Source organism: Oncorhynchus masou, chromosome 30 (genome assembly GCF_036934945.1).
Source record: "Oncorhynchus masou masou isolate Uvic2021 chromosome 30, UVic_Omas_1.1, whole genome shotgun sequence".
Lineage (NCBI taxonomy): Eukaryota > Metazoa > Chordata > Actinopteri > Salmoniformes > Salmonidae > Oncorhynchus > Oncorhynchus masou.
This window is the reverse complement of record NC_088241.1, coordinates 24,237,928-24,264,712: the sequence shown is the minus strand read 5'-3', so window position 1 is coordinate 24,264,712 and position 26,785 is coordinate 24,237,928. Positions and strand designations below refer to the sequence as shown.

General features: G+C 45.0%; 1 protein-coding gene across 9 annotated transcripts in view; it reads right to left on the bottom strand.

The window, feature by feature from the left end:
- The window catches only part of LOC135522395 (MAP7 domain-containing protein 1-like), a 71,110-nt gene that overhangs the window by 7,159 nt on the left and 37,166 nt on the right, over positions 1-26,785 (bottom strand). For 4 of the 9 annotated variants that reach the window (XM_064948596.1, XM_064948598.1, XM_064948604.1 and 1 more), the window contains 12 exons: positions 24,227-24,390; positions 23,335-23,446; positions 18,943-19,047; positions 15,437-15,559; positions 14,964-15,103; positions 14,484-14,614; positions 12,917-13,182; positions 11,927-12,215; positions 5,888-6,068; positions 2,481-2,585; positions 580-630; positions 429-489 (listed from right to left, as the gene is read on the bottom strand). In XM_064948596.1, coding sequence (XP_064804668.1) covers positions 429-489; positions 580-630; positions 2,481-2,585; positions 5,888-6,068; positions 11,927-12,215; positions 12,917-13,182; positions 14,484-14,614; positions 14,964-15,103; positions 15,437-15,559; positions 18,943-19,047; positions 23,335-23,446; positions 24,227-24,390 — 1,728 coding nt within the window. The remainder of the gene's footprint in view (positions 1-428; positions 490-579; positions 631-2,480; positions 2,586-5,887; positions 6,069-11,926; positions 12,216-12,916; positions 13,183-14,483; positions 14,615-14,963; positions 15,104-15,436; positions 15,560-18,942; positions 19,048-23,334; positions 23,447-24,226; positions 24,391-26,785) is intronic. The other 5 variants (XM_064948597.1, XM_064948605.1, XM_064948600.1 and 2 more) reach the window with 3 other exon arrangements.

Here is a 26,785-nt window from a genome sequence, read left to right as displayed (position 1 = left end):
GAGTGAACAAATGTCAAAGTTAATGTTAAGACTGACACAGCCATCCAATCAAAGAAGCCAAATGATCCCACTGGGCACACACTGGTTGAATCAACGTTGAACGAACGTGGAATAGACATTGAATTGACGTCTGTGCCCAGTGGGATTTAATTTGTTTATTAAACCAGTCAGTATGTAGAGCTGAACTTCTCCATTAATGTGGCAGTGAAACACAGGCTGGAAAAAGACCAGGGACACAGCACACTGATGTTTGAATCCGTTCCCCCCAGATATCATCGATGAATGAATCTAAATGAATACATTTCCTTTCAGGATTCATTGAGACAAATTGTTTGACTCCGAGTCCAAACGTCGATTTCCTGAACACAAGAGCAATATAATGACCAAAGATGGACGCCGGTTTACGCTGCATTTCATTTTCTGCTTACCTTTGTTGCTCTTGGCCTCTTTGCCATTGACTTGGGAGGGAGGTGGGGACATGGTGTCTTTCTAGAGAGATAGATTATCACATGTTACATGCATTTTAAATTGAGCCAATGTTGCAAAGGTATTGCCATTGTGCCTTTCCCACAAAAGTACCTTTTCCCCTCCGTCTGTCCTGCGTGTCCTCTTCATGATCTGCTCGAGACGCTAAGGAAGAAGGCACAAAGATGACAATGGTCAGAGAGAGGGAATACACTGAGAATGTTAACAAGGTGGAGGATGTAGATGAAGTACTCAGTCCCCATATGGGTTGAATCACAGAGTAACACAGTAAATGTGCAGTAACTTAAACTCAATGGACTCCTTGTTGGCACCGAACAGCTGAAACAACTCCCAAATCCTACCTGGTACAAGATAACCATGATGCTAAGGGAAGAGCTACCTGCCATAAATCAAGTAAAACATACAGATATGCCAGATGTGGGGACGTAATACGTGCTATTGGTAAAGTGGAGAGTTAGGTGGTCCGTGTGTGTGTGTGTCACAGGAGGTTGGTGGGACCTTAATTGGGGAGGACGGGCTCGTGGTAATGGCTGAAGCGCAATTAGTGGAACGGTATAAAATACATCCATTCCATGTGTTCCGTTCCAGCCATTATTATGAGCCGTCCTCCCCTCAGCAGCCTCCACTGGTGTGTGTGCGTCGGTGCGCGTCCATGCATTCATGCGTGTGTGAGCGAGCTTCCACAGAACACAGAATCCATACTCAGTCAGGTATGTAACAGCAGCTGTGGAGCAGTGTGCAGAGGCGTGTGACTAAGCAGGGGTTTGGGTAGAGGACATACTGTTCTTGTGCAGTAATAATACCACTAGAGCCTGGCTCAACACACAATGTGGAGATGCTTTGGCCAGCTGAGCTGCATGGGCTGGCAGCCTCAGATAAGAGATGGGGAAAAAAGAGGGAGGAGAGAGTGAAAGAGAGAGAGAGAGAGAGAGAGAGAAGGGAGAGAGGGAAAGAGAGAGAGAGAGAGAAGGGAGAGAGGGAAAGAGAGAGAGAGAGAGAGAGAGAGAGAGGGAAAGAGAGAGAGAGAGAAGGGAGAGAGGGAAAGAGAGAGAGAGAGAGAAAGAGAGAGAGAGAGAGAGAAGGAGAGAGAAAGAGAGAGAGAGAAGGGAGAGAGAAGGGAAAGAAAGAGGGAGAGGGAGAGAAACCGACAGAAGGAGAGAGGGGTAGAGAAATAATGAAGGGAGAATGGGAGAGCGAGGGATGACGGAGGACAAGAGACAGACAGAAAGGAAAAAAAGAGAGGGTGAGTAAGAGCGAAAGAAAGAGCAAGAGGGAGAGAGAGAGCAGACTTAGCAGGTTGCAGCATGGTGTGACTGCAGGTGGTACACCAGGTGAGGGCAGAACACAAAACCCTGGGCTGCATACTGAACGGGGCCAGTTAGGACTCACTCTCCATCATTACTGTTAATATCTAGCCTGGGGTCTTGGACCTAGTATATAGTCTTCCGCTCACACAAATAGAGCCTGTAAGCCCTATTAAATCAAAACAAGTAGCCAGGGAAAGCCAACAACGTCATTCTTTTTGGCGGCAAGAATGTGAAAGTTGATATTATCTTCAACAAATCCTGGTCTAAAGAGTGAAACAAAAATACACGTAATTAAAAGCCAAAATCAAGCATGTTTTCCTGTTGCTACTAGAACAATGTTGTTTTTTGACTGATCCCGCAATAATAACCGTTTTGATTGAATGAGGCCCGTGGGAGCTTACTGTAATGTACACTAAACATTTCACTCTGTACTTTTGGAAGATGTACAGTACAGGCAACACAGAAGAAATACAGTAGTTTGCCAGTCTGTTTGGCATGACAATTCCATAAGGAGATGGCAATAGTGCAGAAACAGTCTGTTTGTGCTGTCTTGCCAACTCCTTTGGCATGACAATGGCTGGAATTAAATAGGAGTTGGCTACACAGCACAGATATGGAGACCAGGGTACAGAGGACGCTGGTGGGGTATACTCATGTAGTAGAATGAACTCATGGATCTTTTCTTACCTTCTTCCTCTCCAGCCTCTCCTGCTCCTCCTTCAGGAAGTGTTTCTCTCTGTCCAGACGCTGTTTCTCGGCCTCCTCCTTGGCCTTAGCCTCAGCCTCCTCTCTCTGGAAAGCATACAGTTTACAATGTGGTATGCTCTTCCCTTACAGAGAAAAATAAAAAACATACATTTCCCATGTGTTTTTGGAACACTTTTACACATGGTCACATGTTTACACGCGTGTGTGGTTTCATGTTATCACACGTTGCTTTACAGGTTGTCACATGTTATCACATAAGCTGCACATAAGATCACATGAACATGTGTTTTTTGGAACACTTCACATGGGACCACATGTGAAATTCATGTGAAATCCGTAAGGGTTACCATAGAGATACATTATATTACTGACCAAGATGGCAACCCTTTTAGTCACACCGCTGGGATGCCAATGTCCATTCTAGTGTTCCATTTAATTGTATGGATTTTACAATGCTAATAACATGTTACTATCACCAATAGTGTTGTTGTATATAGGTTATCCTGAGGGAGAAAGTGGACTGTATAAAACTACAGGAAATACTATCTTTTTGTAGTTGCAGAAGTGAACACTTTCAATATTGTGAGAATTTTGTCATTGTATTACACCTGTCATTGAACACAAAACCCTTTCTAGGCTCCTGTATGTTTAAAATACATAATTATTGAAACTACGAAAGACACTTCACTGACAACGCACTAGATGGTATCATAGAGTCGCCAGCCAGAGAAAACAACCACTTAGACAGGGACAGAAACCACACAAACCCAGAGGCAATTCCTATCTCCTATCACACAGTCTATGTTGACACTGCAAACAAACACTTCTGTGAATCACAGTGTTTTCCGGCTCACTGACTGACATCTGTTCCTCGGGATCCTGGACCTCGACTGCTCCTGAGCAACAGCGGTAAAACCATTGGTAAATACAGGAAGTCGACAGTGTGTCAAACAGACTCAGGCCTTTTGTGCTGATCTCCAAAAAGCGAAAGGGGTAATTCAATGTGCATTAATGTCAATGTCTGTAGCCATTAGGAAAATATTGACTGATGCTAACGACAAATATACGAAATAAGGTTGGTTATGAGATATGCCTTATCAAATGAGGTCAGGTAGATGACAAACTTGGCTAAAGTAGTGATAAGGGACAGAGAGGGTGTTAAATACAGACAGGGTTACAGAAGGCTCTCTGTCACAAAGCAGGTGGACAATAAGAAAAGCAGACGGACAGACGGACAGAAAGATGGACAGACACAGCACCCTCTGTGTGTATACGAGCCCCCTCTGTGTGTGTAGTCCTGCCCCCTCTGTGTGTGTAGTCCAGCCCCCTCTGTGTGTGTAGTCCAGCCCCCTCTGTGTGTGTAGTCCAGCCCCCTCTGTGTGTGTAGACGAGCCCCCTCTGTGTGTGTAGACGAGCCCCCTCTGTGTGTGTAGTCCAGCCCCTCTGTGTGTGTAGTCCAGCCCCCTCTGTGTGTGTAGACGAGCCCCCTCTGTGTGTGTAGACGAGCCCCCTCTGTGTGTGTAGACGAGCCCCCTCTGTGTGTGTAGACGAGCCCCCTCTGTGTGTGTAGACGAGCCAACTCTGTGTGTGTAGACGAGCCCCCTCTGTGTGTGTAGACGAGCCACATCTGTGTGTGTAGACGAGCCCCCTCTGTGTGTGTAGTCCAGCCCCCTCTGTGTGTGTAGACGAGCCCCCTCTGTGTGTGTAGTCCAGCACCCTCTGTGTGTGTAGATGAGCCCCCTCTGTGTGTGTAGTCCAGCCCCCTCTGTGTGTGTAGTCCAGCACCCTCTGTGTTTATACGAGCCCCCTCTGTGTGTGTAGTCCAGCCCCCTCTGTGTGTGTAGTCCAGCACCCTCTGTGTGTGTAGTCCAGCACCCTCTGTGTGTATACGAGCCCCCTCTGTGTGTGTAGTCCAGCCCCCTCTGTGTGTGTAGTCCAGCACCCTCTGTGTTTATACGAGCCCCCTCTGTGTGTGTAGTCCAGCCCCCTCTGTGTGTGTAGACGAGCACCCTCTGTGTGTGTAGTCCAGCACCCTCTGTGTGTATAGTCCAGCCCCCCCTCTGTGTGTGTAGTCCAGCCCCTCTGTGTGTGTAGACGAGCCCCTCTGTGTGTGTAGTCCAGCCCCTCTGTGTGTGTAGTCCAGCCCCCTCTGTGTGTGTAGTCCAGACCCCTCTGTGTGTGTAGATGAGCCCCCTCTGTGTGTGTAGTCCAGCCCCCTCTGTGTGTGTAGTCCAGCCCCCTCTGTGTGTGTAGTCCAGCCCCCTCTGTGTGTGTAGTCCAGCCCCCTCTGTGTGTGTGTAGACCAGCCCCCTCGGTGTGTGTGTAGACCAGCCCCCTCGGTGTGTGTGTAGACCAGCCCCCCCACCCCTCTGGTGTGTGTAGACCAACCCCCTCGGCGTGTGTGTAGACCAGCCCCCTCGGTGTGTGTGTGTAGACCAGCCCCTCTCTGTGTGTGTGGACCAGGCCCCCACTCTGTGTGTGTGGACTAGGCCCCTCTCTGTGTGTGTGACTGGCCCCTGTGTGTGGACTAGGCCCCTCTCTGTGTGTGTGGACTAGGCCCCTCTCTGTGTGTGTGGACTAGGCCCCTCTCTGTGTGTGTGGACTAGGCCCCTCTCTGTGTGTGTGGACTAGGCCCCTCTCTGTGTGTGTGGACTAGGCCCCTCTGTGTGTGTGGACTGGGCCCCTCTGTGTGTGTGGACTGGGCCCCTCTGTGTGTGTAGACTGGGCCCCTCTGTGTGTAGACTGGGCCCCTCTGTGTGTAGACTGGGCCCCTCTGTGTGTAGACTGGGCCCCTCTGTGTGTAGACTAGCCCCCTCTGTGTGTGTAGACTAGCCCCCTCTGTGTGTGTAGACTAGCCCCCTCTGTGTGTATAGACTAGCCCCCTCTGTGTGTATAGACTAGCCCCCTCTGTGTGTATAGACTAGCCCCCTCTGTGTGTATAGACTAGCCCCCTCTGTGTGTGTAGCCTAGTCCCCCCTGTGTGTGTAGACTAGCCCCCACTGTGTGTGTAGACTAGCCCCCTCTGTGTGTGTAGACTAGCCCCCTCTGTGTGTGTAGACTAGCCCCCCTCTGCTCTCTGTGTGTGTAGACTAGCCCCTCTGTGTGTATAGACTAGCCCCCTCTGTGTGTATAGACTAGCCCCCTCTGTGTGTGTAGACTAGCTCCCTCTGTGTGTGTAGACTAGCTCCCTCTGTGTGTGTGGACTAGCTCCCTCTGTGTGTGTAGACTAGCCCCCCTCTGTGTGTGGAGACTACCCCCCTCTGTGTGTGTAGACTAGCTCCCTCTGTGTGTGTAGACTAGCTCCCTCTGTGTGTGTAGACTAGCCCCCCCCTCTGTGTGTGTAGACTAGCTCCCTCTGTCTGCTGGCAGTTGCGGTGCATGGTCACCTGTTTCTGTAGGCGCTCATTCTCCTCCTGCTCTGCCCTGGCTCTCTCCTGCGCCTCCTTCTCCTCATCCACACGCTGGGCCTCGTCTCTCAGGCGCTGCTCCTCAGCCATGAGGCGCGCTTCCTCCTCTCTGCACTTGCTCTCCTCCGCCTCCCGCAGCTTACGCTCCTCTCGCAGGACCCTGAGCAAAGGATGACAAGCATTTAGCAATCCTACCTATAATGGAGTCTATTCCCCACCTTCGGTGTGTCGCCATGAGTATAGCGAGCAATACAACCTATTGTGTATCGACAACCACTATACCAATCAAAACATAAGCTCATTTAGCCAATGTACAGTGCCTTCGGAAAGTATTCAGACCCCTTGACTTTTTCCACATTTTGTTATGTTACAGCCTTATTAAAATAAAAAAAAAAATTAATGTTTTAAAAATTAATTTAAAAAATTAAAAATTATTATTTGGGGAAAGGCACACACCTGTCTATATAAGGTCCCACAGTTGGCAGTGTATGTCAGAGCTAAAACCAAGCCATGAGTTTGAATGAATTGTCTGTAGAGCTCCGAGACAGGATTGTGTCGAGGCACAGATCTGGGGAAGGGCACCAAAACATTTCTGCAGCATTGAAGGTCCCCAAGAACACAGTGGCCTCCATAAGAAGTTTGAAACCACCAACACTCTTCCTAGAGTTGGCCGCCTGGCCAAACTGAGCAATCGGGGGAGAAGGGCCTTGGTCAGGGAGGTGACCAAGAACCCAATGATCACTCTGACAGAGCTATAGAGTTCCTCTGTGGAGATGGGAGGACCTTCCAGAAGGACAAGCATCTCTGCAGCAGTCCACCAATCAGGCCTTTATGGTAGAGTGGCCAAATGGAAGCCACTCCTCAGTAAATGGCACATGACAGCCCGCTTGGAGTTTGCCAACAGGCACCTAAAGACTCTCAGACCATGAGAAACAAGATTCTCTGGTCTGATGAAACCAAGATTGAACTCTTTGGCCTGAATGGCAGTGTCACATCTGGAGGAAACCTGGCACCATCCCTACGGTGAAGCATGGCGGTGGCAGTATGATGCTGTGGGGATGTTTTTCAGCGGCAAGGAATGGGAGACTAGTCAGGATCAAGGGAAAGATAAACGGAGCAAAGTACAGAGAGGTCCTTAATGAAAACCTGCTCCAGAGTTCTCAAGGCCTCAGACTGGGGAGAAGGTTCACGTTGCTACACAACGACCCTATACACACAGCCAAGTCAACGCAGGAGTGGCTTCGGGACAAATGTCTGAATGTCCTCGAGTGGCCCAGCCAGAGCTCGGACTTGAACCCAATTGAACATCTCTGGAGAGACCTAAAAATAGCTGTGTAGCAATGCTCCCCATTGAACGTGACAAAGCTTGAGGATCTGCAGAGAAGAATGGGAGAAACTTCCCAAATACAGGTATGCAAAGATTGTAGTGTCATAATCACTGCCAAAGTTGCTTCAACAAAGGTTTCAGGTGTCTCCGGAAGGTGGTGTCTCCGGAAGGTGGTGATTGACTCCAGGACAGCGGAGTCAATCACCACCTTCCGGAGACACCTGAAACCCCACCTCTTTAAGGAATACCTAGGATAGGATAAAGTAATCCTTCTCACCCCCCCCTTAAATGATTTAGATGCACTATTGTAAGTGGCTGTTCCACTGGATGTCATAAGGTGAATTCACCAATTTGTAAGTCGCTCTGGATAAGAGCGTCTGCCAAATGACTTAAATGTAAATGTAATGTAAATGCAAAGTACTGAGTCAAGGGTCTGAATACTTATGTACAGTGGCAAGAAAACGTATGTGAACTAGAGGTCGACCGATTATGATTTTTCAACGCCAATACCGATACCGATACCGATTATTGGAGGACCAAAGAAAGCAGATCTCGATTAATCGGCCGATTTAAAAAATATATATATATATATATATTTGTAATAATGACAATTACAACAGTACTGAATGAACACTTATTTTAACTTAATATAATACATCAATCAAATCAATTTAGCCTCAAATAAATAATGAAGCATATTCAATTTTGTTTAAATAATGCAAAGTGTTGGAGAAGAAAGTAAAAGTGCAATATGTGCCATGTAAAAAACATCATGTTTTAAGTTCCTTGCTCAGAACATGAGAACATATGAAAGCTGGTGGTTCCTGTTAACATGAGTCTTCAATATTCCCAGGTAAGATGTTTTAGGTTGAGGTTATTATAGGAATTATAGGACTATTTCTCTCTATACCATTTGTATTTCATATACCTTTGACTATTGGATGTTCTTATAGGCACTTTAGTATTGCCAGTGTAACAGTATAGCTTCCGTCCCTCTCCTCGCCCCTACCTGGGCTCGAACCAGGAACACATCAACAACAGCCACCCTCGAAGCATCATTGCAAGGGGAAATACTATTCCAAGTCTCAGAGCGAGTGACGTTTGAAACGCTATTAGTGCGCACCCCGCTAACTATCTAGCCATTTCACATCGGTTACACCAGCCTAATCTCGGGAGTTGATAGGCTTGAAGTCATAAACAGCGCAATGCTTGAAGCATTGCGAAGAGCTGCTGGCAAACGCACAAAAGTGCTGTTTGAATGAATGCTTACAAGCCTGCTGCTGCCTACCACCACTCAGTCAGACTGCTCTATCAAATATCAAATCATAGACTTATTCCTGTTACATTGCACAACGTAAAATTCTGGCAAATTAGTTCGCAACGAGCCAGGCGGCCCAAACTGTTGCATATACCCTAACTCTGCGTGCAATGAACGCAAGAGAAGTGACACAATTTCCCGTTGTTAAAAGAAATTCATGTTTAATATTGCCTGCTAACATTAATTTATTTTAACTAAATATGCAGGTTTAAAAATATATACTTCTGTGTATTGATTTTAAGAAAGGCATTGATATTTATGGTTAGGTACATTCGTGCAAGGATTGTGCTTTTTTCGCAAATGCGCTTTTGTTAAATCATCCCCCGTTTGGCGAAGTTGGCTGTCAATTATATGAAGAAATAGTCTTCACAGTTCGCAACGAGCCAGGCGGCCCAAACTGCTGCATATTCCCTGAGTCTGTTCCACAGAACGCAAGAGAAGTGACACAATTTCCTGTTGTTAAAATAAATTCATGTTAGCAGGCAATATTAACTAAATATGCAGGTTTAAAAATATATACTTGTGTATTGATTTTAAGAAAGGCATTGATGTTTATGGTTAGGTGCACATTGGTGCAACGACAGTGCTTTGTTCGCAAATGCTCTTGTTAAATCACCAGTTTGGCAAAGTAGCCTGTGATTCAATGATAAATTAACAGGCACCGCATCGATTATATGCAACGCAGGCCAAGCTAGATAAACTAGTAATATCATCAACCATGTGTAGTTAACTAGTGATTATGTTAAGATTGATTGTTTTTTATAAAATACGTTTAAGGCTAGCTAGCACCTTACTTTGGCTCCTTGCTGCACTCACATAACAGGTAGTCAGCCTGCCACACAGTCTCCTCGTGGAGTGCAATGTAATCGGCCATGATCGGTGTCTAAAAATGCAGATTACCGATTGTTATGAAAACTTGAAATAGTCCCTAATTAATCGGCCATTCCGATTAATCTGTCGACCTCTAATGTGAACCCTTTGGAATTACATGGATTTCTGCATAAATTGGTCATGAAATGTGATCTGATCTTTATCTAAGTCACAACACTAGACAAACACAGTCTGCTTAAACTAATACCACACAAAAAATTATATTTTTTCATGTCTTTATTGAGAACACTGTGTAAACATTCACAGTGCAGGGTGGGAAAAGTATGTGAACCCTTGGATTTAATAACTGGTTGACCCTCCTTTGTCAGCAACAACCTCAACCAAATGTTTTCTGTAGTTGTGAATCAGACCTGCACAACGGTCAGGAGGAATTTTGGACCATTCTTCTTTACAAAACTGTTTCAGTTCAGCAATATTCTTGGGATGTCTGGTGTGAACCGCTCACTTGAGGTCATGTCACAGTGTTTCAAATCGGGTTGAGGGCAGGACTCTGACTGGGCCACTCCAGAAGGTTTATTTTCTTCTGTTGAAGCCATTCTGCTGTTGATTTACTTTTGTGTTTTGGGTCATTGTCCTGTTGCATCACCCAACTTCTGATGAGCTTCAATTGGTGAGCAGATAGCCTTACATTCTCCTGCAAAATGTCTTGAAAAACTTGCAAATTCATTTTTCCGTTGATGATAGCAAGCTGTCCAGGCCCTGAGGCAGCCCTAAAACCATGATGCTCCCTGCACCATACTTTACTGTTAGGATGAGGTTGATGTTGGTGTGCTGTGCCTTTTTTCTTCACACATAGGGTTGTGTGCTCCTTCCAAACAACTCAACTTTAGTTTAATCTGTCCACAGAATATGTTGCCAGTAACGCTGTGGAACATCCAGGTGCTCTTTTGCCAACTTCAGATGTGGGGTTTTTTGGACAGCAGTGGCTTCTTCCATGGTGTCCACCCATGAACCCCATACTTGTTTAGTGTTTTACGTATTGTAAACTCGTCAACAGAGGTGTTAACATGTTCCAGAGATTTCTGTAAGTCTTTAGCTGACACTCTAGGATTCTTCTTAACCTCATTCAACATTCTGCACTGTGCTCTGCAGTCATCTTTGCAGGACAGCCACTCCAGGGAGAGTAGCAACAGTGTTGAACTTTCTCCATTTATAGACAATTTGTCTTACCGTGGACTGATGAACATCAAGGCTTTTAGAGATACTTTTATAACCCTTTCCAGCGTTATGCAAGTCAACAATTCTTTATCATAGGTCTTTTGAGATCTCTTCTTGTTCGAGGCATGGTTCACATCAGGCAATGCTTCTTGTGAATAGCAAACTAACATTTTGTGAGTGTTTTTTATAGGGCAGGGCAGCTCGAACCAACATCACCTATCTTATCTCATTGATTGGACTCCAGGTTAGCTGACTCCTGACTCCAATTAGCTTTTGGAAAAGTAATTAGCCTAGGGGTTCACATCCTTTTTCCAACCTACACTGCGAATTGAATATAGACAAGAAAAATACAATAATTTGTGTGTTATTAGTTGAAGCAGACCGTGTTTGTCTATTGTTGTGACTTAGATGAAGATCAGATTAAATTTGATGACCAACTTATGCAGAAGTCCAGGTAAATCCAAAGGGTTCACACACTTTATCTTTGCCACTGTAAATGCGATATACGTTTTTTATTTTTTATAAATTAGCAAACAATGTGTGTGTAAAAAAACGATAAAATCAATTTAAGAATAAGGCTGTGACCTAACAAAATGTGGAAAAAGTCAAGGGGTCTGAATACTTTCCAGAAGGCACTGTATACATCTAGATTTAGAATAAATCAGTCAACATGTGCTCTGTCTTAAAGAGTGAAGCCTTGTCTTTGTGCAACATTGGAAATAGCTGTGTCAGGAAAATAAAAAGTTGAACACAATCAGGAAAATGAAACTATTTGAAAAGGAAATAGTTGCCTGCTGATAAAATGGAGAGGAACAGAGAGAGGAACAGAGAGAAACAGGAGCCCAGCCTGACAGCTGTCCCGATATAAATACCCAGTGGTCACATAGTAACTGTGGTCAACATGGCACAATAGGCTGACGCGGGAAATCCTTTTTAGCTCATAAACCTGAATGGAGGGGGGCAACTTAAGCCGTTACACAAATGTCAACAGCGCCACACCTCTGGGGGTAACACGAGCACCACACATACTGTATCACAGACAGCGCTGTGTGGTCTAATTCTGCCCTGCATACGATATGCTGGAGAACTGTACTGTACTCCATATGCTGATGCTTTACACTTGAAATTATTAAAATTGTGATGTGCTGCCATGGTTACTTCCACCTTGTCCCTTCAAGCTGGTAAGAGATAGGTTGTCTTTACAGTAGAAAGGATCATGGATATAAGGTGTTTCTGGAAGACCTGGGAATATTGTGGAAATTTCAGGAATTTTGCAACCCAGTGTGGGTTTATGTACTGCAAATGAAGATAATATGATTCTCACTTCTCTCTCTCCTCCAGCTCGCGTTTCTCCTGCTCCTCCCGCTCCCTCTGCTCCCGGGCCTGCCTCCTCTTCTCGGCCAGGATCCGGGCGGCCTCCTCTGGGTTGTTGGTGCCCGCCATGGGCTTGGCTGACGAGGAGGCTGGGGCTGGGGACGATGCAGGGATACTGGGGGTTGATTGGGCAGAAGGAGGGACCTCAGAGGGAGTGGTGGTGGCCGTCGTGTTTGATGTACTCAGCGAAGGGGGCGTGGCCAGAGCAGAGGATACCACGATTGAAGGAACGGGGGAGCCTGGAGAGAGAGTTGAACAGGAAAAGAGGAGAGGAATGGGAAAGTCCAATAAAAATATTTTTCAATAGACAAATCACTGTTCACGCTATCGTCTTCTTTAAGCTGAAACCTTGATACAACTGTGTAATTACACTATGACAAGTACACTGGACCTCTGGTCTAGATTCGTCTTGATTGATCCAAAACAGTGGCAAAGCATGGAAACTTTGGCCATTTTTGGATTCTGTAAACTTGGGAGACTTGTAATTATAGCATTTTTCAGTACTTAGCACCACCTCTGCTGTTCCTCAATGTGTGTGAAGGAGAGCAAGACAGAGAAGCTGTGTAACTCACTTAACGAGCTGGCATTGCTGGCGTGCCTAATTAACTACGGCGGTAATCATCCTCTGGCTCTGCCGACGCTACTGCGCTCTGACACGCGGACGCACGCATTCCATTTTTCCAGTTTGAGTTTCAAGTTCACTCTTCTCAGCAAAGGGAACAACTGAGCCAAACCACATAGAACTAAAGAAGCAGAGTATGAATCAGCCGTGGCAGGCATTGGCCTACAGAAAACAGACACACTAAAAGCCAACTTGTGTCAGGGGGAAATTAAATGAATTGTATGGGTACACAGTGTTCTCTCATCCCTGTAAGAGGAGTACACTGTACTAACACATAACCCTCCACCTGGGGGTACTAACTAGCTACTGTATACTCACTCTTGCCTTTGGGCTCCTCGGGTGTGGCTGACCTACGGCCGCGGGTCTCCCTGGTCCTCTCCAGGGGTACGGGGGAGGGGGTGCTCCCGTGGTCCACCCGGGCCGGGGTCCTAGCCCTCTTGGGCCGGGCCTTGGGGGTGGAGGGACTAGCCCGGGCTGAGGAGGGAGGTTTGGGGGAGGCAGCAGGGCTAGGAGAAGAGGAGGAAGGTCTTGCTCTAGGAGTAGTGGCAGGTGAGGCAGCCCGCTGTCTGGATAAGAGACTAGGACTGGAAAGAGGGAGGAAGGGAGCGAGGGGGGAAGAGTATGAGAGAGAGCTATTATGAAAAACATGAATAGATACAGTATGTCTGACAAATCATTAGAAATCATTAGAAATATGTAAATAATAATAAGCAAACAACAGTTAAGTAAAGTTTAGTCGAACATTTAGTCATATCCAGTCCTAGGGATGAAAAAATTGCCCGCCTCTATATACAATCAAGCAAGGAGACTACCACTAATACATCCATTGAATTAATACTATTGAACTGTTTCTGTTACATATGTGCCTCTCCCTAACCTCAAGTCTCAGACAGCAGTCAATAAACACCACCTCACCAGGTAGCAAGGGTCAGACACGACACAACACAACATAACACGTGTAACATTGTGTGGTCTGTGACAGAGCATTATGGGATGGTTTCCCAGCAGTAGACAGTGTAATAGTCGCCGCTCGGGACGGGAAAGTTCCATTATACCAGAGGATGGGAAAGTTCCATTATACCAGCTCTCTCTCTCTCTCAGTGATGGCATTCTCTCTCTCTCTCTCTCTCTCTCGCATCTGGCATTCTCTCTCTCTCTCTCGCATCTGGCATTCTTCTCTTCTTCTCTCTCGCATCTGGCATTCTCTCTCTCTCTCTCTCTCGCATCTGGCATTCTCTCTCTCTCTCTCTCTCTCTCTCTCTCTCAGCTCTCGCTCTCTCTCAGCTCTCTCTCTCTCTCTCTCTCTCTTCTCTCTCTCTCTCTCTCTCTCTCTCTCTCTCTCTCTCTCTCTCTCTCTCTCTCTCTCTCTCTCTCTCTCTCTCTCTCTCTCTCTCTCTCTCTCTCTCTCTCTCTCTCTCTTGTTAAGTCACAGCGAGCCCATCCATTTCCATGTCCCGCGGCCGGCTACGCTAAACGCACTGGAAAAATATCCTTCGGCTCAGGGGCCTCATGCTTTTAAGTCTTAGCCTGAGTTCACTTAAACACACAGACACGCTGGTTTTACCATCTGCACTCACAGCCATGGTATCTTTGTCTCTTACTGTATCCCTCACCTCAGGAAACACTCTAGGCTCTAATTGTAGTGTTTCGCCCTATTCACACTATAATGTCAACCCAATCTATGTATGCTGTACTGGCTTGTATATGTTCTCTACACATGATCCTTTCCTGCAAGTTTTCAACAACTATGGTGGATGTGTAACCAGGACAATACAGCACAGCCTTGGCTTGACTTGGTTCGACTCGGCTCAGTAGTGGGTAAAGGGTGTTCAATGCTTTACTGTGCCAAAGGCAGATACAGTAGATCTGTGTGAGGGTAGGTTACCTGGGGTCCGGTTTGTGTCTCATACTGGGTAAGCACGGCCTCTTCTTCAGCACCTTGTCTTTGCTGAGAGCACTCTTCTCCTTCTCGTTCTCCCGCTCCTTGTCCTTCTTCTCTTTCTTTATCTTCTCTATCTGCAGAGAGACAAGGGCCAAGACACAAACCATCAGAAAGGTATGAATGATCAAAACATCTCTCCCCAAACACCAAAATTCCACGGTACATTCTAGCTTATTGAAAAGTGCCAAACAGTGTTGCATTGCATTTAAACGGTAAGGGATGGTAGTAGGGTCTGGTTGAGCAGCGGCGCTCCAGATTTCGGACCATGCAGGCCTGCAGGCGACAGGTGTCGAAGTCCTGTCTGTCTGTGCCCTTCAACGTCTAGGACCCTCTTCGATTTGTATCTCTCCATCTACTCTCCTCCCTATCCTGCCAATGAAATTGAAAAACACGAAAGGAAAGAAAAAGGGTTGGTTGACATACCGGCGTGGAGTCGCGTCGGCGCTGGGTGATGTCGGGCGTGCTGGACGTCACCCTCCAGCGGTCGGAGCAGCGGTGGTGAGGCCGGTGGGCACACAGCGTCAGCGGGCTGGCCGAGGCCGAACGAGGGCATAGGGGCGACTCTGGAGAGAAGGAGGAGAAATAAATACGACAGCCATACCTAAAAACACAAGCAGAGCCTAGGCAACAAAGGTATTCATTGCCGCACATCACGTCACATACCCTACATCAGAGTTTCTCAAACCTCTTATCGTAGTTCATAAGCTCATTCAAGGGCTTGATGATTAGTTGATAAGTGGAATCAGATATGCTAGCTCTGACTGGAGCAAATTGATCAAATACATGGAACTGCTGGGGGCCAAGAGGATAGGTTGGAGAGATGCTGATCTAAATGACAAAGATACCCACTAATAGCAGGTCTCATCTATCCCAGTGTGACTGTGCTAACTACTTACGGTCTTTACTGTTGCTGAGCACGCTGGCGACGCTGCGACTACGGGCCAGAAAGGACAGGGTGGGCGTCATCAGTCGGTCCACAATGCTGCTCTCCCACGGGCTTAGCTGGAGGCTACGGGCTGCTGGAGGGGACAAACATTACCAATGTTATCACATATATTCAAAATCCTATGGTGGCCCAAGGGGCAAACCAGCTTCATTTCCAAAGCTGGTTTGCCTCTAAGAGACACCGTGAATGTCTCCACTTCTGTATCGCTACGCCCACAAACTGTTTGATAACTATTGCAAACCAATTTTAGTAAAATGACTCAAATGTAATGATCCATTCTCACATTCACATCGCAGCATCACAGAAAGGACCTTTTGCTTATTGTTTCATATAAAATAGTGACAATGAGCTAAGCTTTGCTCAGTTAGCTTTCCCACCTTATATATTATAATGACAGATCAAATAACACTATCTCACCCTCAAAAACCCTTATGTCTCTAGTAAACATGCTCTATGGGGAAATGGTGGGTTCCAGATTAGACTGGGAAAACTTCCAGACACATAATAACATGAGAGGGAGAAAGAACACAACCTACAGTGGGGAGAACAAGTATTTGATACACTGCCGATTTTGCAGGTTTTCCAACTTACAAAGCATGTAGAGGTCTGTCATTTTATCATAGGTACACTTCAACTGTGAGAGACGGAATCTAAAACAAAAATCCAGAAAATCACATTGTATGATTTTTAAGTAATTAATTTACATGTAATTGCATGACATAAGTATTTGTTCACCTACCAACCAGTAAGAATTCCGGCTCTCACAGACCTGTAAGTTTTTCTTTAAGAAGCCCTCCTGTTCTCCACTCATTACCTGTATTAACTGCACCTGTTTGAACTCGTTACCTGTATAAAAGACACCTGTCCACACACTCAATCAAACAGACTCCAACCTATCCACAATGGCCAAGACCAGCGAGCTGTGTAAGGACATCAGGGATAAAATTGTAGACCTGCACAAGGCTGGGATGGGCTACAGGACAATAGGCAAGCAGCTTGGTGAGAAGGCAACAACTGTTGGCGCAATTATTAGAAAATGGAAGAAGTTCAAGATGACGTTCAATCACCCTCGGTCTGGGGCTCCATGCAAGATCTCACCTCATGGGGCATCAATGATCATGAGGAAGGTGAGGGATCAGCCCATAACTACATGGCAGGACCTGGTCAATGACCTGAAGAAAGCTGGGACCACAGTCTCAAAGAAAACCATTAGTAACACACTACGCCGTCATGGATTAAAATCCTGCAGCGCATGCAAGGTCCTCCTGCTCAAGCCAGCACATGTCCAGGCCCGTCTGAAATTTGCCAATAACCAGCTGGATGTTCCAGAGGAGGAATGGGACAAGGTCATGTGGTCTGAGGAGACAAAAATAGAGCTTTTTGGTCTAAACTCCACTCGCCGTGTTTGGAGGAAGAAGAAGGATGAGTACAACCCCAAGAACACCATCCCAACCATGAAGCATGGAGGTGGAAACATCATTCTTTGGGGATGCTTTTCTGCAAAGGGGACAGGACGACTGCACCGTATTGAGGGGAGGATGGATGGGGTCATGTATCGCGAGATCTTGGCCAACAACCTCCTTCCCTCAGTAAGAGCATTGAAGATGGGTCGTGGCTGGGTCTTCCAGCATGAAAATGACCCGAAACACACAGTCAGGGTAACTAAGGAGTGGCTCCGTAAGAAGCATCTCAAAGTCCTGGAGTGGCCTGGCCAATCTCCAGACCTGAATCCAATAGAACATCTTTGGAGGGAGCTGAAAGTCCGTATTGCCCAGCGACAGCCCCGAAACCTGAAGGATCTGGAGAAGGTCTGTATGGAGGAGTGGGCCAAAATTCCTGCTGCAGTGTGTGCAAACCTAGTCAAGAACTACAGGAAACGTATGATCTCTGTAATTGCAAACAAAGGTTTCTGTACCAAATATTAAGTTCTGCTTTTCTGATGTATCAAATACTTATGTCATGCAATAAAATGCAAATGAATTACTTAAAAATCATACAATGTGATTTTCTGGATTTTTGTTTTAGATTCCGTCTCTCACAGTTGAAGTGTACCTATGATAAAAATAACAGACCTCTACATGATTTGTAAGTAGGAAAACCTTCAAAATCGGCAGTGTGTCAAATACTTGTTCTCCCCACTGTATATGCCAGAGCAGTATAAAGCAAGCACTGCCAGAGTTAGCAACATCCTTTATTTAGAAAAACACCTCTGGCTATGGAGGCAGCTGTTCAGAACATTGACATTGAAAACGAGGGAGGAGAGAGATGAAAGAAGTCCACTGCAGAGGTTTGCTCGGGGTCGTTTATGGTACACGTCCCACTTCCCTATTAAACCTGCCCTGAAGGATAAGAAGGTTATCCAGCAGTGAGGGAAAGAGAGAGAGAGAGAAAGTCTGAGAGAGAGAGAGAGAGAGAGAGAGAGAGAGAGAGGGGAGAGCGAGAGAGAGAGAGAGAGAGAGAGAGGGACTGAAATAAAAGAGAGGAGAATGAGCTTTTGATAGAAAAACGAGTGAAACAAAAGAACAGGGGGTAGACGAGAAATATGAGGAGTAGAGACGAGAGGGAGGAAGAAGAAGAGAGACGAGAGTGAAAGATAGGCTAGGTAAGAGAGAGGAGAGAGGGAGAGAAGGAGAGGAAAAGAGGGAGAGGGTTTACGCTTTCACCAGAGACCCTTAGTCTATTTTCAAGAATCGCAGGTGTTCCTGTGGAGTTTTCAGAATGCATTATCACTCAAAATGCTGACTCATCCCTTAGTGGCTGACTTTTAAAACTTTTAAACACTAAAGTTCCTATGTGTTCACACCGGCGCACTGTGTACTCTGTGTACATGTACTTATGAAAGAACTCTGTACCTGCAGTGGTGTTCTCGGTGCACTAAAACACCTCTGACTTGTGGGAGTAACTCTGAATGTGAGTTACTAGATTCAGCATAGTACAGTGTAGTTATTTCAGGTTAGCATAGGCCTGATAACCCATTCATCATCATCATCATCATCACCATTCAAGACATCATCATCGCCATTCAAAACATTGACTAAGACTTTCCAACGAGTGAAAAAAACATCTACTGACGCACAAACCAAAGAGCACGAAATGACCATCACCAGTAAATGAATAACCCAAGAAAACACCAAAAAAAAACGTGGGACATAAAATATGAAGACAGCGTAAATGAACCCATATATTCACACCAAAGTACGAAGTATATAAATGCAGGGACTGAACAAAATGCAGAGGGAGGGAGAAAAAGCATAACCCATGAACCATAGAAGAATAAAAACTAAGGTGGATTTGAATTGGGAGGTGAAAATGATACGGTAATCAACCATCGAACACAGACAGGCGATTGGATTGGAGACAGCGGCGGGGAGAAAAACAAAATGTGGAGAAAAAAAATGTGAGAAAACGGATATGAAAAGGGGGCGTTCCCGGAACAGAGGGCCTGACGTGTCTTACTTCTGTTGGGGGAATTCCAAAGGGTGGCGGAGGACTTGGAGAGTCTCTTGTTTATAACCGAGTCCACGTGTTTGGGCAGGTTGACCGCCGACATGGAGCATCTGCCTGTGAAGCCAAGAGAGTAGTCCACAGAGATGGTGGGTCACACTGTTTCACACAGGGGAGGGAGACCTCCAGGATGTGTCACGTTGATATCTATCCCCCCCCCCACACACGCGTACATACATACAGCAAATATCCAAATACCAAAATGGTGTATTTCCAGAGGGCAACTATTTCTGATTCAATAAAGAAACAAAATAATAAAACATCTGTATTGAACTTTTCTCATCTGATAGTGTTATTTTACATTCCTTTGACATGGAGATTAACGGGAAACAGAACTGAAATTCAAACTGTCATGTCAAAGTATACTTTGAGGAGCCTCCACCAAAAATCGAATACAATCTGAAAACAGACAATTGATGGTAGAGGGAAATAACACAGTTAGGGGGCTTTTTCTACACACGGGGCAAATATATTCAAATAAATATTGTGTTGAGTCTCATGGGTCATGCTTCATTCAGTTAGATCTTGATGTTCAAAATAGATACACTTGACAGTAGAAGTCAAACGTTTGGACACACCTACTCATTGAAGGGCTTTTCTTTATTTTGACTATTTTCTACACTGTAGAATAATAGTGAAGACTTCAAAACCATGAAATAACACATATGGAATCGTGTAGAAACCAAAAAAGTGTTAAACAAATCAAAATATATTTTATATTTGATACTCTTCAAAGTAGCCACCCTTGATGACAGCTTTGCAAACTCTTGACATTCTCTCAATCAGCTTCTCCTTCACTCTGTGGTCCAACTCATCCCTAACCATCTCAATTGGGTTGAAGTCGGGTGATTGTGGAGGCCAGTTCATCTGATGCAGCACTCTATCACTCTCCTTCTTGGTCAAATATCACTTACACAGCCTGGAGGTGTGTTGGGTCATTGTCCTGTTGAAAAACAAATGGTAGTCCCACTAAGCGCAAACCAGATGGGATGGGGTATCACTGCAGAATACTGTGGTAGCCATGCTGGTTAAGTGTGCCTTGAATACTAAACAAATCACAGACAGTGTCACCAGCAAAGCACCCCCACACCATTACACCTTCTCCTCCATGCTTCACGGTGGGAACCACACATGCGGAGATCATTGTGAAGCAAAATTACAATATTATATTATAATACTGTTATTGCATCAAATGGTTGTTTTATGGAATAGAATAGAGTTCTTAAAACACTCTCATCTGTGCGTGGTCTTCTGAGTTGGGCCTCTGGGGCTTAATGCTGACAGTGGATTTACGATGCCTTTGGTGATTAAAAACCTAAAGACCGCATTCCATAGCATGAGTTGGTGTTTGTGTACAGGGAGGTACCAGGGTAGAGATGGCTTGGGTATGAATAATGATGAGGGGAACCTTGTTTTGGGGGCTAGACCCTGTTTCCACACAATGAGAGACGTCTCTACAGCAGATACTGGCTGCTGTGAATTATTATTTTCTTTCATACGAAATCCTAACCTTGTGACCCATTCCACACATCTGTTGTTTGTCATGTAAACTGGGTGTATCTTTGCCATATAAAAGATCTTTGTATTCTTTGGGACAGGGCTCTCAACACAACAGTCAAGAGTGTTGTGTCATTCACTTATGTGTGTGGTGTGACATGCTTTCCTTATTAATAAGTGAATAAATATTTAGTTTAAGTACAACTCTGACTTGTGTGATAAGTTTGTCTCTCCTCATTTGATAATAAATAAATAACCACCACAATCAGCCGTTCACATACTCTGCGTTTCCCAAAGACACGGAGGTTGGAACCAAAAAGCTCAAATTTGGACTCATCAGACCAAAGGACATATTTCCACCGGTCTAATGTCCATTGCTCGTGTTTCTTGGCCCAAGCAAGACTCTTCTTCTCATTGGTGTCCTTTAGTAGTGGTTTCTTTGCAGCAATTCGACCATGAAAGCTTGATTCACACAGTCCCCTCTGAACAGTTGATGTTGAGATATGTCTGTTACTTGAACTCTGTGAAGCATTTGGGCTGCAATTTCTGAGGCTGGTAACTCTAATGAACTTATCCTCTGCAGCAGAGGTAACCTTGGGTGTTCCTTTCCTGTGGCGGTCCTCATGAGAACCAGTTTCATCATAGTGATTGATGATGTTTTTTTATGTTCTTGCCATAATATGGACTTGGTATTTTACCCCCTAATAGAGGAATATTCTGAATACTACCCCTACCTTGTCACAACACAACTGATTGGCTCAAACGCATTAAGAAGGAAAGAAATTCCACAAATTCACTTTTAACACTACCTCATTAAGCTGGTTGAGAGAATGCCAAGAGTGTGCAAAGCTGGCATCAAGGCAATGGGTGTCTACATTGAAGAATGGATTTTGATTTGTTTAACACTTTTTTGGTTATTACATGATCCCATATGTGTTATTTCATAGTGTTTATGTCTTCACTATTATTCTACAATGTAGAAAATAGTCAAAATAAAGAAAAACGATTGACTGAGTAGGTGTGTCCAAACGTTTGACTGGTACTGTATGTCTAACCTGCATTGATATGATTAGAATGTAACTGTAAAAGAGTATACGTCCCGTCCCGTCTTTGTCCCAACCTGAGCTTGCTGTACACAAAGTAGTAACAGTGTTTCTGTTACCACAACCTGCCGTACTACACAAACTAATACCAATGTCAGTCAACACAACTGACACAAATGTAACACAACTGACAACCAGTGGAGTGAACTACTGAGACAACCCACTGATTAAACACCATTCCCCTCCAGACCCTCTAATAGAGACTAATCATGTGAACATTGTGCCCTTTATTAAATGCCACCAGATGGATTCTCAGTAGTCCACTGTATCCTGTTTGTTTTATGCTTGTTACCATTCAGTCTTTCTTTTCCTTCTTCCCTTTTCTACCTTTCAGTCTCTGACAGCACTGGGTCTGAAAGAGGAGGCTGGAGGGCAGGTTGATTTGGCAGACAACATGTGCCATTACTCATGGCTCATAAGGGACGTAGTCTGGTCCCAGATCTGTTTGGCTGTCTTGCAAACGTCTATGGTCATTGTGACCATAGACGCATAAACAGATCTGGGACCAGGCTATTAGTGATTCCATGACTTAAGATAATATACTGTATATGAGACCTCCTGAGATTTAGACTTGCAAAGGTGGAGAACAGCTAATGACCCTGAATTAAACAACCAGTCAAGCAGTAGCCTACACTATGTGCCTGAGGTTGGTTGTGCGGATAAGGCCATAACCCTGCTTGCGTGGGTTCGAATCCCAGTCAAACCCAGGACTCTTCTTCACACTACATATATTCATTCTATCTGTCTCCCCTTCATTCCTTTCAATAAAATATGAATAATATAAAATCTTTTAAAAAATGTGTACATTGTAGAATCACCAGAGACAAGTACAAAAACAGGGGGAAAGAAAATAAGGGGACGACTGTTGAGTATGTCGCACAAACGCAGACCGGAAAACATTGGTCAGAATTGTTTATGTCTCGCAGGGCACCACTACATATCTAACACCATCACAGCCCACAACACCACACATATGCACCTCAACCATGCCTGGACATCTCATATTCACCTCAGCCTTGACATTACCCATCTATTTCCTCACAAAATGAAGCCAATGTTCCCTCCCTCTGCAGGGAAATTAGACTACTGTAGTGTAGCACATCCCAGCAAAAGCAGATAGGGATATCAACCCACCTATCGTGTGTGTGTGTGTGTGTGTGTGTGTGTGTGTGTGTGTGCGTGCGTGCGTGTGTGCGTGTGTGTGTGTGTGTGCGTGTGTGTGTGTGTGTGTGTGTGTGATTTAATTCGAGATAACTATGTATCTGTGATGAGGTTGAGAGGAGCTGTTCAGCAGTGTAGGCTGATTGATGCCAGACTGAATCATGGAGAACCACCTCTGCTTAATAGGGTTGAAGGTGACTGGAATTCAAGTTTGACTGTTACTAATTGACTATATACTGTAAAGTGAGCGACCTAATTTATGGTTTACTTAAGTGCAAAACAACCGTAAGATTGTGAAAATATGTAGAATGTGAATGTCTGTACAGTAGTACCCTTTTCCCACTACTGAAGCGAGACAAAACGAGCACTGGCCTGATAACGCATCCACCAAAGTTGCTGGAACTGTGCTGGGAAGGACCATGTGAAAAGAAATGATCCAAGCCAAACCAGTTGTTTGGCTCGACAAGATAGTGTCAAATGTGTATAGATGAGGCAGGTGTCTTTGAAGGAAGGAGAGGCGTTTGGCAGTGTCTGGGTCAGTGGGCTCTGGTTCTGGGTTCCTGTTTCAGCGGTAGGTACTCACTTTCTCTCTGGCTGGAGTTCTGGCTGAGGCCTCCGGCCCAGGACAATCTCTGCTGACGGATCTCAGCCCAGGTCTTCTTAGTGGACCGCTGGAGGGCAGCCTCATACCGCTCCTTCATGCCAAACATGGAGAAATACTAGGTTAGCACTAGTTAATAATTATGTTACCCAATCTCTTCCTTATTCTCTTGTTTTGTTAAAGTGAGTGGAATTTAACCTCTCCTTTAACATTTTCTGACCTTCATTAAGACAGTGTGGAAATAGAAATGGGAGACAGGTTAATAGAATCAAATGACATTTTCTTGGTCAGATACACATGGTTAGCAGAAGTTAATGCGAGTGTAGCGAAATGCTTGTGCTTCTAGTTCTGACAGTGCAGTCACGCTTTCAGTTTTGCGCGAATGCTGCCATCCAATCCATGGTTTCTGGTTAGGGAAGGTTTTAATAGTCACAGTAGGTACAACATCTCTGATGCACTTGCTAATAAACTCGCTCACAGAGTCAGCATATACAGTGCCTTGCGAAAGTATTCGGCCCCCTTGAACTTTGCGACCTTTTGCCACATTTCAGGCTTCAAACATAAAGATATAAAACTGTATTTTTTTGTGAAGAATCAACAACAAGTGGGACACAATCATGAAGTGGAACGACATTTATTTGATATTTCAAACTTTTTTAACAAATCAAAAACTGAAAAATTGGGCGTGCAAAATTATTCAGCCCCCTTAAGTTAATACTTTGTAGCGCCACCTTTTGAAGAAGATTCCCTTAGGTACAGATCTAGGATCAGCTGCCCCTCCGCAAATACTAACCTTTGTCATTAGTTAAGAAAATCCTAAACTGACCTAAGATTAGCGTCTAGGGGTACTTCACCCTCCTTCCTCACAACCCACCTTGTTCTTCTCTAGTTTTTGTTTCTGCCTCTCCTCCAGGGCAGTGCGACGTTTCTCTGTCTTGATCCGCTGCTCTTCCAGCTTCCTGCGCCGCTCGTCCAGCTGGCTCTCCCTCAGCTGCCGGGCCTTTTCCTCTTTCTCCAGCCATTGGGACTTCTTCGCCGCTATGGGAAAACCACATCAGGAGGGTTAGAGAGGCAATATAACAAAATTGGGAGCAAGAGACAACTCTCCCTCTCTCTCTTTGAGGCCCTGTTCAAATGTTTCAAAAGTGCATCCTTCATTTCTCCCTTCCTTGAGACAATCACTGATTGGAAATGACTAGACAAGTGAAAGCCATGTGGGGGAGCCCTCTCATTCTTCCGGTCCACTTATCAGAGAATCCTCTCTTTGAATACAATACCCTTGCAGCTGATAGGCAGAGCCCTGTTGCATTGTTAGATGTTGACCAACATTTTAACGTTGTGTTTTAATCTGTTTCAATAAAAAAACAGTACTTCTTCCAAATGCAAATCTGTGGTAAACAGTATTTTAAGTACTTTTAAATAAAAAGACAAATGTCTCTTCACGCTGATCTTGACTGTGATTTAAAATCTCAAATCCCTCTGAAGTGCGGGTGTGTGAAGCAGGGAAATTCCACTTTCCCTCAGATATAAATTGAATTACTTCACTTTGCACAGAGCGACAGAGGCAGCATTATGCAAGGTTCAGCTGATACCCCTGGACTGACACTTTACCACGTTAATCGCATCATGTGCCGGTTTCAATAAACTGCAGGCTTTGATATGGTAAGCGTCCCCACCCCCTGAGCCATTCAAAGAGGGTGTATAAGGTGGTATTATGCCACCACCTCTATGACTGCTCCTGCATCTTAAATGGCATCTTATTCCCTACATAGAGCACTACTTTATGACCAATGCCATATAGGGAAATAGGGCACTAAATAGGCAACAGGGTTCCATTTGGGACACAGAGTGCTTCTCTCTCTTTGCACATACGCCACTATATATTTTGGCTTAATAAATGAATAAACCCCCATGAACGATCAGGGGGGGGGGGGTACTTGCTGCAACAAAAACGACGGGTGGTTATCAGATTACGTTAGGGGAAACTGGGGTAACATCGGAGGCAAACGCTTAGATTTATCGCAAGGGGCACAGCTGTGCTTTTATTTGAGAGAAGTAGGCTCGAGAAGCACCAGGAAACAAAAAGCACCATTACAACATGCCACAGCAGGCCAGAGGGCCCCAGCACTAACAAAATGAGCTCCTTATCTGCTACAGTCAGTGTGCATTTCGGTTCAACGTAATTACTTTTAATAACAGTACTTTGAATCCAGTAAGGCAAGGGCATATTTGAGGTCTAGCAGTAGAGGTAATTGCATGCAGACTGTCTCGGGTTTCAACCTTGTGGAAATCTGAAGTATGGGGAGTGAGAAGGAGGGATTGTGGGAGAAGGGAGGAGGAAGGAGAAGCAAGGCTTCCAGTGTCCACAGAGGCTAAATGTAAGGGCTGTCTATGGATGGAGAATTATACAGCTCTCGCCTCCACTGACTCAAAGGCACACTGACAAGGCACACATGAGATCTTGGCATATTGGCAGGGAGCAGCACAGTGGCCATGCTAATTTAGAATATGCATAGCATTGAGGAGTAGGAAAAAGATCATGCTATAGGGAACTTTTATAATGCTGGTGTCAAATAGACAATTATTTTGTCTAATAATGTCCCCAGTGATCTGATTTCAGTTTTGACATCTGTCGTCGTTTGAATAGGATGGCGTAGTGCCAGTTGAGCCAATTAAAAAGTGTGTGTGTGTGTGCATATTGAAGAGATCAACAGCTCTACATTCCCCTTGTGGATGTGACTTAAATATGGTCCTCCTTCCCTTCATCTCCCCTAATGTTTCCCTTCGTTGACACTCAACATCTTGGTCTGCTCGGCAGCAACTAGAGACATTAAATAAACATTAACTGAGTCATGTTCCCTCCCTGTCCACATTAAGTATGCAGTACACTCTACAGAGAGCCAAGAACGGACAACTCATATGGTCATAGGGCCAAACAAGTCTTCTTGGGCCAAAGAGGACATTTCATGCAATACTCAGCAGAGGCCTATCAAAATACTAAAACATACAGGGAGAAAATCCGATCTCGTTTGAGGAAAAAAAATAGAAGGAAAACAATTTAACAATATAGCCTACATTTGAAGAAGACACAGTACGCTCCAGCTTTTGATACTTCAAAAGACTGGCCTTCTTAGCCCGGGTTTTCCTTCATAACTGGGATTGCGAACACAAATAGAGATTGCATCTCAGTGAATGAAGGAATTAGATCCGGGAGAAACCCTCTGTCTGGACTCCTGCCACAGTGGAATGACAATTACACTGATCCATGATGGTATAATGTATTTATCCCAGATGTACTGCACTTTACTCTGATGACGAAGGCTGAATTTACCAGAAGGCATATATATTACTTCTATGACGTTCTTTGCGTAAGCAGCTCCCAGCTTTGTACTCCAATTGTGACAATGGAACATATGGGACAACGAACATGACC